General features: G+C 45.1%; 1 protein-coding gene across 1 annotated transcript in view; it reads right to left on the bottom strand.

The window, feature by feature from the left end:
* The window catches only part of TTC27 (tetratricopeptide repeat domain 27), a 630,563-nt gene that overhangs the window by 6,311 nt on the left and 610,902 nt on the right, over positions 1-13,350 (bottom strand). The window contains exon 20 of the mRNA XM_069769113.1: positions 3,579-3,679. Within this exon, the coding sequence (XP_069625214.1) occupies positions 3,579-3,679 (101 nt within the window). The remainder of the gene's footprint in view (positions 1-3,578; positions 3,680-13,350) is intronic.

Below are 13,350 nucleotides of genomic sequence, written 5' to 3' on the forward strand. Positions count from 1 at the left end.
CTATGGGCATTGGCTTCAAGTAGCTTCTGCGTAGGCGAGTCACTGGTACTTCTGCTACCAGTAATCTACAATGCATAGTAAAGGTGCACACTGGACCTCCTTCCTCCCTCCTTGCAGATTAAGAATATAATTTCCAATGCCCCAGTTTAACCGCTTAACTCCTGAAGCTTTTTTCGGTTTTGCATTTTCGTTTTCCACGCCCCTCCTCTCCAGAGCCAGAATTGTTTTTATTTTGCCATCAATATGGTCATGCGAGGGCTTATTTTTTGCGGGACGAGTTGTACTTTTGAACAACACCATTGGTTTTACAATGTCGTGTACTAGAAAACGGGAAAAAAAATCCAAGTGCGGTGAAATTGCCAAAAAAGTGCAATCCCACACTTGTTTTTCGCTTGGCTTTTTTGCTAGGTTCACTAAATGCTAAAACTGACTGGCCAGTATGATACGAGTTCATAGACACCAAACATGTCTAGGTTATTTTTTATCTAAGTGGTGAAAAAAAATTCCAAGCTTTGCTAAAAAAAAAAAAAAAATTGCGCAATTTTCTGAGACCTGTAGTGTCTCCATTTTTCGGGATCTCGGGTCGGGTGAGGGCTTATTTTTTGCATGCTGAGCTGACGTTTTTAATGATGATAATTCGGTGCAGATACGTTCTTTTGATCGCCCGTTATTGCATTTTAATGCAATGTTGCGGCAACCAAAAAATGTAATTCTGGAGTTTTGAATATTTTTCTCTCTACACCATTTAGCGATCAGGTTAATCCTTTTTTTTATTGATAGATCGGGCGATTCTGAAAGCGGCGATATCAAATATGTGTAGGTTTGAATTTCTTTTATTGTTTTATTTTGAATGGGGCGAAAGGGGGGTGATTTGAACGTTCATATTTTTTTCATATTTTTTAAAACTTTTTTTTTTTTTTTACTTTTGCCAATAGAAGCTGGCATAGCCTGATCGGCTCTGCTATATTGGGCGATGCTCAGATCGCTCCTATGTAGCAGAATTACAGCATTGTTAAAAGTGCCGACCACAGGGTGGCACTCACAGCAATCTGGCATCCACAACCATAGAGGTCTTCAGGAGACCTCTAGTTGCTATGCCAATGCACCGATGACCCCCGATCACATGATGGGGGTCAGCGGTGCGCGCATTTCCGGCCCGATGGCCGGAAGCACTTGTTAAATGCCACTGTCAGCATTTGACAGCGGCATTTAGCTAGTTAATAGGCACGGGTGGATTGCGATTCCACCTACGCCTATTGCGGGCACATGTCAGCTTTGCGGGCACATATCCCGGCTTTGATGCCGGGTCCCCGCCGGGTCACTATCAAAGCAGGCACGATGGCAGAAAGGGGTTAAAACAATCACTGGGATTGGAAGCACCAGTGACTCTCCAGCGCCTGCGCAGAAGCTACATTAAGCCAATGCCCATAAAAGCGCAGAACACTGAAGAGAATGAACGGCAGTCGGAATGCGTGGGCACAGGAGGTCACAGGAACAGAGTGACTATGTGGGAGGAGAAAGATAGGATAATGAAGAGAGGAGGCAGCGTTATATTCAGTGCAGTGGTCGCCCCATAGCCTGGAAGAACTCATTTACATCAAGCAATAAAAGCTAATTTTTACCACAACAATGAATCTGATATGAGGCATAAATGGAGGACTTTTTTGAGCAGTCTACAACCTGTATGCCATATTAATAGCTTAGATCGCTCAAATGTTGTGACAAATTACCCTTAAACCAAACAAAAAAAAAATACCTGAATACTCAGGCAAGCATCGGGAATTAAATAAAAGCAACAACTGGCCACTAATGACAGGTCCTCTTTAATGAATACTTTATAACTAGATTCAAATAACCCTGCCTAATTAGAGACAGTTTTTTTTTCTGGCTGTTACTTGGTTGGTAGTTATGATCCCAGATCACCCAATGCACAAATGGCCTGGGAAAACAGGTATGTTTATTCTTAAAAAGGCACAAGGGAAAAAAATCTCTGGGCCACCATTGCTTTTTTTAAGTGGTAAAGCAAATGATGTCACTATATAATCCAACATGCCTCATTCTCTGTCTCATATCTAGAAGAGCAGGGAAGCCTCCATAGACATGCAATTATTGAAAGATTCAGATGAAATCACCAGTACAGTAAATGAACGTTACATTAAAGTTCCTAGAAAGCAAGTACTAGGATATAAAAATAACAAAAAGAGCACATAAAAGCAGCTCCCAGCTTTCAATATCATAATTTGGAAACAACACTGAGAATAGTCAACAGAATGGAATTTCCTGTTTTCTCTTACAATTAAACCAAAAGGTTTAGTTGATGATCAGGGTATAATGTAGATCATACAGAGCAATCATTTGGAGAGGCGCCACTACCTCATTAGCTCAAACGAGCTAATCAAATATCCTAGTTATTTTGACCAAGGCTGCTTAACCAAATGTGTGCCCGGATAGTTCTAAGTAGATCTATGATAAAATATAAGATACCAAAATACTTCTATGTTACTATATGAGCATTTTTTGCCTTAACAACAGGGGTGTTCAACTACAGGTCCAAAGGCCACATGTAGGTTGCAATTCTGTTCTATGTGGAATCATACCATAAGGAGAGAGACATATGTGTTTTGAAATTAATAGCTGTTAAAGAATGGTTACATGCTTTCGATGCAAATACCGTAACTAAAATTTAATGGTCAAAATATTATGACTGGATTTGCATTCTACGAACCACCTCCTACTTGAAGTCATCCACAACACTTCTTTGGAATAGGAGCGACATCACGCGAATTTAACGCCGCAACTATGATATTGATCCAGGCTGGATAGTCTAAAATGGAACTGTGGATACCATCAGGTAGGAGGTGGTTGAAGAGATCCTGTCCAGTGGCCACAGAATAATTACTGTATTTTATGGATTATAAGATGCACTTTTTCTCCCAAATTCGGGATGAAGATGCGAGTGAGTCTTATAATCTGAATGTAGCTTACCGGGGAGGATGAGGTGGCTGGCTGCGGTGGAGCAGCGTTGCTGCTGCAGGAGGCCAACGCCGGCAACAGTGGGGCAATGCTGCAGGTTCCAGGCTGGGCCTTGGACTGTCAGAAAATGTTGGCATAGAGGGGAGTCCCTGCACTTTCCCATTGATTTTCCTGCAGTGGACTTCAGGAAAATGGCTGCCTGAGGTGGCGCATGCGCAGATTAAGATTTCGACCAAGCACCGGGACACCTCCTCCTCCTCCCAGCCCCTGCAGCATTCCTCCACTCCTGCAGCAGGGACCCTGCCTTCCATGACCCCGCTCCACTGCAGATACAGCCCCGGTAAGATACGGTAAAATCGTACTATATGTCGCACCAGCATTTTATTGAAAAACAATTTTTCCTATGCTCCTCCCCATCTTATAGTCTACAAAATACAGTATGTAACGCCGACATCCCTGCAACACCCCCAATCTGCAAGCAATTAAAGTGGCTATGAAATATATAAAAAAGTTAAAAATTTTGTCACGCTTGAAGCATATTTGCTTGTAGTAGTTTACTATGTAGGAGCTGTGCACAATAGGTACTAAATTAGGCAAGGACAAACCTTCGCTTTAGCCGATAGGCCACGGAGATTAAGACGAGCTGAGGACAACATCTGTACAGCTTCTTGTGGGTTAGACTTATTTTTGCTGCATTTTATTGCCACTGGAAAATAGAAACAAGTATAAAAATTTTTCAAAATATAGAGGTAACCATGCTTAATAAAAACAGTAAATGTCAAATTAATATATTATTTTTTATGCCGATAAACAATAGAAAATACCAACTATTCAAAACATATTATTAATACAGATGACATACCAAATGTTATAAGCCGCAAAGCTGGCACATTATACATTAAAGACTAGCAGAAGAACAGGAAGAGCATACACCGGGGCAGTATAACAACCTAACATAGCCTTTCACAGTGAGACACTATCCCTGTGCCCTACAGGAACTTGGAACAAAAGGTTTGTTTTTTTAATAATAGTATATCTCTTGTCCTAGTTCATTAACCCCTTAGTGACAGAGCCAATTTTGTACTTAATGACCGAGCCAATTTTTACAATTCTGACAACTGTCACTTTATGAGGTTATAGCTCTGGAACGCTTCAACAGATCCCACTGATTCTGAGAATGTTTTTTGGTGACATATTGCACTTCATGTTAGTGGTAAAATTTCTTCGATATGACTTGCGCTTATTTATGAAATAAATGGAAAAAAAATGGAAGTTTGGCAAAAATTTTGCAAATTTTGCAATTTTCAAACTTTTAATTTTTGTACCCTTAAATCATAGAGTCATATACAACAAAATAGTTAATAAATAACATTTCCCACATGTCTAGTTTAGGCCAAGTTCACATTTGCGCCGCTCCCGGCTGCGTCGGGCGAAGCCGCGGCGACGCACGCGCCATGCGCCCCTATATTTAACATGGGGGCGCATGGACATGCGTTGCATTTGCGTTTTGCGACGCATGCGTCGCTGCAGCGCATGCGTCAGGGCGCAGGGAACGCAGCATGATGCAGTTTTTCCTGCGCCCAAAACCATGCAAAAAGCGACGCATGCGTCGGAAAACGCAGCGTTTGTGCATGCGTTCATATTTGCGTTGTGCGTTGCGTCGCCGACGCAGCGCTGCACAACGCAAATGTGAACGTAGCCTTACATCAGCACAATTTTTGAAACATATTTTTTTTTTGTTAGGACGTTATAAGGGCTAAAGGTTAAATAGTGATTTCTAATTTTTCCAACAAAATTTACAAAACCATGTTTTTAGGGCCACCTCACATTTGAAGTGAGTTTGGGGGATCAACTATCAGAAAATACCCAAAAGTGAAACCATTTTAAAAACTGCACCCCTCAAGGTGCGCAAAATCACATTCAAGAAGTCTATTAACCCTTCAGGTGCTTCCCGAGAACTAAAGCAATGTGGAAGGAAAAAATTAACATTTTACTTTTTTTCACAAAAAAATGTACTTAGGAACCAAATGGATCACAACATTTATTGTGCAATTTCTCCTGAGTACGCCGACAACCCCGTATGTGTGGGAAAGCCATTGTTTGGGCGCATGGCAGGACTTAGAATAGAGGGAGCACCTTTTGACTTTTTGAAAGCAAAATTGTCTGGAATCAATGGCAGGTGCCATGTTGCGTTTTGAGACCCACTGATGTACCTAAACAGTGGAAACCCCTCAATTCTAACTCCAACCCTAACACAGCCCTGATCCCAACCCTAATCCCAACTCTAACCATAACCCTAATCCCAACTCTAACCATAACCCTAACCACACCACCCTAACCCCAAAACCACAACCCTAACCAAAGTCCAACCCTAGCCCCAACCCAAACTCTAATCCCAACCCTAGCACCAACCCTAACCCAGCCCTAACTATAACCCAAACCATAACCTTAAACCTAGCCCAAACCCTAATGGAAAAAAAAACATTTTTTAAAAATTTTATTATTTTTACCTAACTAAGGGAGTGGCAAATGGGGTTTTGATTTACTATTTTTTTTTATTTTTTATCACTATGATATGGTCTATGAGAGTGATCAAAATGAATCAATAGGAAAAATCTCCTATTGTTGCCGAGCGCCAGCTGGCAGATCTTTTCGGAAGAAGACTCCGAGAGCCGCGGGACACAGCCGAAGGGACCAAGGGACACCGTAGGTACCCGTTAACTCGGGGGATCCCATTATTCTCTCCACTGATGTGCTAGATCATATCAGAAGAGAGAGAAATAAATAGGAAATCAGACTTTGTTTTTTTCTGCTGTTGCCGTTATTCCGTGAATAACGGTGATCACAACATTGGGGTGGGTACCAACCCAAATCATGTTCTCCGGGGTCTCCACTACCCCCGGTAGCCGAGACCGCGGAGATTTTCCGACGCTGGGGGGTGCTACTACCTTGCTTCTCAGCGCCGTTAATAAGTGGCGCTGAGGAATAAGTATCCTTAACTGCCGCCGTTAAATGGCGTATTGGCGGTTGTTAAGGGGTTAATACTGAAGTTATTCACATATCTTGTTATGTCAGATGTATACAGTACAGGTCAAAAGTTAGTCCACACCTATTCATGCAATGGTTATCCTCTGAGGCAGAGGCATATGCTTATCATCTGGACTTCAGATAAGATGTTTTTTTTCTTTTGCTTAAAGGAAAGGTGCCACCAGTTTTCTTGTATTTTGTTTTTTTGTGAAATTAAGCTTAAAATAGTAATTAAAATGTATTAATGCGATGTTTGCACTGTTTGCAAACATTTCTATATGAAAAATATATATTTTTCTACAAATATACATATTTACCACTAGGGGGAGCATTTTCCATTTTAGACCTCAAGCAGCTATAGTAAGATTTAGCAGCAAAATTGGGGCAGTAACTGCTGACATCACCATTTCCCTCCCCTTTTGGGTGGTCAAATATCCCTGGGGCAGAATGAAGAGCAGCATCACAGGGCAGCACCATTTTGTGTGTGACTGCCATGTGATCTGCTATCACCAGCAGTTGCTGCATCAGAGGCACAGCTTGTTTACAGAGGAGCAGAACACAGTGGGCTCAGCAGCATTTTTTGTGAATAACATTCTTGCCATCCCGCTTCCCCCACCTTAATCCCTGTCCTGTCAGCTGCCCTGCTCTCTCTCCAGGTGTCACCTCCCTCTCTGCAGGCTGTGAGTGCAGCTTACCAGAGATCACAGGGACTGTGTGTGAGGGGGAGGCGGAGACACAGCAGGAGAAGCACACAGGGCAGCCTGTGAGGAGCAGAGGATGTCTGCCCAGGATGTGCCTGCCTGGAGTACAGAGGAGCAGGGAGGTAAATCCACACCTCCCAACTTTCAAAGAAGGGAAAGAGGGACAAAGTCAGTGGCGCGCTCAGCGCGCCGTGGCAAATTTTAGGTCATACCTCTGACCACACCCATTTCACAACTAGCCACACCCCAACCACACCCATTTAGCACTTCTGATCACAATGTTTCGTAAACAATAATTATAAACAAAAAATATGGCCACACATGACGCTCCATACTGTATAATGGCCACACATGACGCTCCATACTATACAATGGCCACACACTACGCTCCATACTGTACAATGGCCACACACGACGCTCCATAGTGTACAATGGCCACACACGACGCTCCATAGTGTACAATGGCCACACACGACGCTCCATAGTGTACAATGGCCACACACGACGCTCCATAGTGTACAATGGCCACACACGACGCTCCATAGTGTACAATGGCCACACACGACGCTCCATAGTGTACAATGGCCACACACGACGCTCCATAGTGTACAATGGCCACACACGACGCTCCATGCTGTATAATGGCCACACACGACGCTCCATAGTGTACAATGGCCATTGGCCACATTATGCTCCATACTGTATAATGGCCCCACATGATGCTGCGTACAGTATACTTGCCCCACATGATGGTCCATACAGTATTATGGCGCCACATGATGCTTTGTACAGTATAATGGCCCCACACAATGCTGGGTGCAGTATAATGGCCACACATGGTTACCCCACCCCCATCAGTGCCTTCTCCATCACTACACACAGACACCTTTCACCGCGCTCCCTTGCAGCAACAGGCAGCTTCCACTCCCACGGCGCTGAATGGTGTCATCCAGCTGCGCCGCTGACTGCTCACGTCGCTGCAGCTGTGATACGCCACTGATAAAGACCTCCGTGTCTCCTGTGCCAGGCAGTGTCAGAGCGAGAAGGATATCTGCTCCAATCCAACACAGCCAGCGTCCGCTCTGTACACCTCGTATACATGCGACTTCACTCCATACACCTCGCACACACACGACTCCACTCCACACACCTTGCACATGCGGCTCCGCTCCGTATACAAACGGCTCCGCTCCGTACACCTCATACACACACGGCTCCACTCCGTACACCTCGTACACACATGGCTCCACTCCATACACTTCGTACACACACGGCTCCGCTCCACACACCTTATACACACACGGCTCCGCTCCGTACACCTCATACATACACACACGGCTCCTCTCCATACATCTCGTACACACACGGCTCCACTCCGTACACCTCGTACACACATGGCTCCGCTCCATACACCTCGTACACACACGGCTCCACTCCGTACACCTCGTACACACATGGCTCCACTCCATACACCTCGTACACACACAACTGCGCTCCATACACCTTGCACATGCTGCTCCGCTCCGTACACCTCGCACACACACGGCTCCACTCTGTACACCTCGTACACACACGGCTCCGCTCCGTACACATTGCACACGTTCCTACGCTCCGTACACATTGCACACACACGGCTCAGCTCCATACACCTTATACACACACGGCTCCGCTCTGTACACCTCATACACATACGGCTCCGCTCCGTACACCTCATACACACACGACTCCGCTCCTTACACATTGCACACACTGCTCCACTCCATATACCTTGTACACACATGGCTCTGCTCCGTACACCTCGCACACACATGGCTCCACTCCGTACACCTTGTACACACACGGCTTCTCTCCATACATCTCGTACACACACGGCTCCACTCCGTACACCTCGTACACACATGACTGTGCTCCATACACCTTGCACACACTGCTCCGCTCCGTACACCTCATACACACGGCTCCGTACACGTCTTACACACACGACTCTGCTCCATACACCTTGTACACACACGGCTCTGCTACATTACAGTGTCAGACTGTCACAGGGGCTTTGGCTTAGCCCTTTTTATGCGTGGGGAAATAGCAGCCACAATAGGGTCGTGTAGTTACCCTCTCCCAGGGAGCTGCAGCTGCTCCTCCTCAAATGCACTGACTGGAGACAGACATGTCAGTGAGTCATCGATCTGTGACATCACTACTCACTCACACTGATCTGCAGATAACACAGCAGTGAGCACTGAGCAGCGGAAGCAAACAGAGGGAGGCTGTGAGTGTGTCCGTCCCTCCCTGCTCAGTCCCACTCATTCCAAGCACGATTACACTAGCCAGGCATTATAATTAGCAGCTCCAGTCCACTCACACTGGTCTGCTGCTTACATTGCCGCCGGTACCCAGGCTGTGTTCGGCTGTTACGTACCTCAAACTAGAAGTGAGTCCCCTCTCTCTCCCTCTCTGAACAGTAATGCTGGGAGACTCAGGAACATGGGGAAGGGGCATGGCCTAACAAAAGGGGGTGTGACGGAGTTCTCCTGCTGTCTCCCGGGATGAGAGCGTCCTGCGCTGGACAGCGGGGCAAAGAATCAAATCCAGGACAATCCCGCACAATGAGGGACGGTTGGGAGCTATGGGTAAATCACCTGCACTCCCCACTCTCCATCCTCCGGCTCCAGTGAGCGCTTCTTCTGTCCTGCGATAGAGAGTAAGTGGAGCGCAGCAGATAGCACAGGGCTATAATAAAATGGCAGCTAGTCACACCTACAGCAGTGAGTTGTGCAGCCCACAGAGGCATGCCCAGCTCACTGCTAATGCTGCTACAATGTTAGAGATAGGAGATAATAGACCGGCGCTGACCCTATGTCCATGGGGTGCCGTAATCTGACACTGATAGTGCCCTGCTACCGCTGCAAAACCAAGATGTCAGCCCCCAGTGCATTCTTTAAACTAATATAACACATGAAATCTGTTTCACATGAATTTCAAACTTGCTTATAGCAGCATGTTATGCTACATTAGTGATTTATTAATGACCTACAAATGCGGTACCTTACCTTTAAAGTGCTGCTGTGCCTTGTGGGATTGTGCAATAAGGGAATCGCATGGCATGGTACTGGATACTGTTGGATAACACACCAATGAGGGTTGTTGCGATTATATAGGCATTGGTTTGATGGCAAACAGTTCGATATTGAAGAACATATTGATCACAAGTGATTGTTGTTTGCTGTTTTTGTCCCGACATTTGATTGACCACCTGTCACTACCCTGAAGCAGACTCTCTAGCGTACTATGATCTGGGCTTGTCTATTATCTTATACACCCTGTGTTTGGGATTTCTTCACACGTGGTTCCCTCACCCCCTGTTGGGTTATTAATCTCTATCTATTATGAGAGTTGAGAGGGTAAGTGTGAAGGGTCACCGAGGGTGAGCGGACAAGATCGGGGGCACCATTTGCGAATTGATTTTAGGGTGCCAACCTCCGCAGCAAGGCAGGGACGTATCTGGGGTGATTGGAGGGTCAGCAATCTATGCTTTCCCTCTTTCTACCTGTGTCTATGAAATTTTAATCGTTATTAATAAAAATTTAATTTTAGGTATTAGCTAAATTGTTAGCCTGATAAATCACTATACCAGTACATCTTTTTGTATTTATACATTTTATTGATACCTTTTTCATGCAGATTCGATCTTTTGATTACCCGTTACTGCATTTTAATGCAATGTTGCGGCGACCAAAAAAACGTAATTCTGGCGTTTCGACTTTTTTTTTCACTACAACCTTTAGTGATCAGGTTAATCCTTTTTTATTGATTGGGCAATTCTGAACATGGCGATACCAAATATGTGTATGTTTGATTTTTTTATTGTTTTATTTTGAAAGGGGCGAAAGGGGGGTAATTTGAACTTTTATATATTTTTTATATTTTTAAAAACATTTTTTTTTTACTTTTGGCATGCTTCAATAGCCTCCATGGGAGACTATAATCTGCCATAGCCTGATCGGGTCTGCTACATAGAGGCGATGGTCAGATTGCCTCTATTACACCCGATGTCGAAAAGGGGTTAAGGACTTTCCAGGGATACTGAGCTTTTGATGGCTGCTTTGCTATCACTCTGCAGTCCAAATACTCTCAAATCATCTCAATTGGGTTGAGGTCGGGTGATTGTGGAGGCAATGTTATCTGATGAACCACTCCATTCCACAACTTCTTGATCACATAGCCCTTAAAGGGGTTTTTCCCACAAAGTTAATTTGTGTTGCAACAAGACAATAGCCTAAAACACACCTGCAAAAACAAAGGGGTTTTCCCACAAAGTTAATTTTAATCAATAGATCTTGGAATAATAATAATTTCCACAATTGGGTGTGGTTAAAAAAAATGTTCCTGTGCTGAGATAATCTTATAAATGTGCCCCTGCTGTGTACTGTGTAATGTCTGTGTCTAACCGTACAAGGACATGGTCTGATCATACCACATCTCTTGGGCAGGGTAGGAAGCAAAAGAGACTATACAGACATTACTGCAAGTGATCGTAGCTGATTCTCTCTGTGAGGTAAAACATTTTCCTGCCTGTTTTTAAAAAATATTTTACCTCACAGAAAGATGGTGTAACGCACTCCATTAACGCAGCTATTAACCCTGTGTGACCAACTTTTTACTATTGATGCTGCTTATGCAGCATCAATAGTAAAAAGATCTAATGTTACAAATAATAATAATTAAAAAAAAAAACGTTATTCTCACCCTCCGACGTCGCGCCCTGAGCTCGGCAGAGCAAGCGGCAGGTTACGGTGGCAAGGATGCTATGGGAGAAGGACCTGTCATGACGTCACGGTCATGTGACCACGACGTCATCACAGGTCCTGTACTCATACCAACCCTGGGACCGGAAGCTGCCTCGTGCACCGCACACAGGCGCCAGGACTACAAGGGGCCCTCAGAAGGTTGAGTATATGTTTATTTTTTATTTTAAGTCTTTTTTTAACCTGTTACATACGTGACTGGGCAATATACTACGTGGCTGGCCAATATACTACGTGACTGGCCAATATGCTACGTGACTGGGCAGTATACTATGTGGCTCTGTGCTGTATACTACGTCGCTGTGCAATATACTACGTGGCTGGGCAATACTACGTGGCTGGGAAATATACTACGTGACTGGGCAATATACTACGTGGCTGGGCAATATACTGTACTACGTAGCTGGGCAATATAGAACGTGACTGGGCAATATACTACGTGGCTGGGCAATATAGTACGTGACTGGGCAATATACTACGTGGCTGGGCAATATACTACATGGCTGGGCAATATACTACGTGGTTGGGCAATATAATATGTGGCTGGGCAATATACTACGTGGGCTGTGAAACATACTACGTGGATATGCATATTCTAGAATACCCGATGCGTTAAAACCGGGCCACCATCTAGTTCAACAATAAAAGCCTACTTCTTGTAGGCTTCCTCTGGACAGCTGATGTTGAGATGTGTCTGGTACTTGATGTCTATGCATCATTTAAAAGGGTTGTCATCTGAAGTATTGTCCATTTCCATTTTTTGAGGCTGGTAATTCTGATGAACTTATTCTCTGTGGCAGAGGTACCGTAATGTGGAGGAAAATGGGGGGTGCATCTTATAGTCTGGATGTATTGGCTCTGGCTGTGGTGGGGAGGTGGGGGAGCGGTATCAGAGGAGCAGCGGGTCACAGAGGCAGGAGCCGGCGGCTCCGGCTAACTGCTGTACCCACTGCTAAAGAGAAATGAATATGCATTGCATTCCACACCCATGGGCGTGGAGGGCAATGAATATTCATTTCATCCTGGTATGATTGATTGACCCCATCCTGTTGCTGGTATGATTGGCCCTCATCCAGTTCCTGGTATACATGGCCCCATCAGAAAAAAATTACACTCACCTACACGGTGCTCCATCACAGCATCCTGCTCCGATGCCAGCAGGTGCTTAATAATTGTAAGCAGCGCATGGCGGGGATGTCATGCGCTGCTCACTAACAGAGCACAGCTTTCGGAACACTCACCGGGACCGTTAAGCACAGAGAGCGGTGAGTATCCATTCCTTCTTCAGTAGCGTGCACTGTCAGCTGCCTGCATCCTGCTGCTGCGGCAGTCACGTGTGCCGATACTTAAGAGAAATGAATATTCAGAATGTGCTCTGTTTGTGAGCAGCGCATGACGTCCCTGCCATGCACTGCTTACAAGCATTAATCAGCTGCTGGCACCGGAGCAGGATGCTGCGACTGCAAGGGAGTGGAGGAAGGTAAGAGTAAAGGCTTGTTTTTTTTTAATCATTTCTGATATGGCCATGGATACCAGGACTGGGATGGGGCCAATCATACCAGCAAGGGGATGGGGCCAATCAATCATACCAGGAACTGGATGGGGGCCAATCAATCAATCATACCAGGATCTGGATGGGGGGCCAATCAATCAATCATACCAGGATCTGGATGGGGGCCAATCAATCAATCATACCAGGATCTGGATGGGGGCCAATCAATCATACCAGGAACTAGATGGGGGCCAATCAATCAATCATTCCGGGAACTGGATGGGGGCCAATTAATCAATCAATTATACCAGGAACGGGATGGGTGCCAATCAATCAATCATACCAGGAACTGGAT

The sequence above is a fragment of the Ranitomeya imitator genome, chromosome 5 (assembly GCF_032444005.1).
Source record: "Ranitomeya imitator isolate aRanImi1 chromosome 5, aRanImi1.pri, whole genome shotgun sequence".
NCBI classification, from domain to species: Eukaryota; Metazoa; Chordata; class Amphibia; order Anura; family Dendrobatidae; genus Ranitomeya; species Ranitomeya imitator.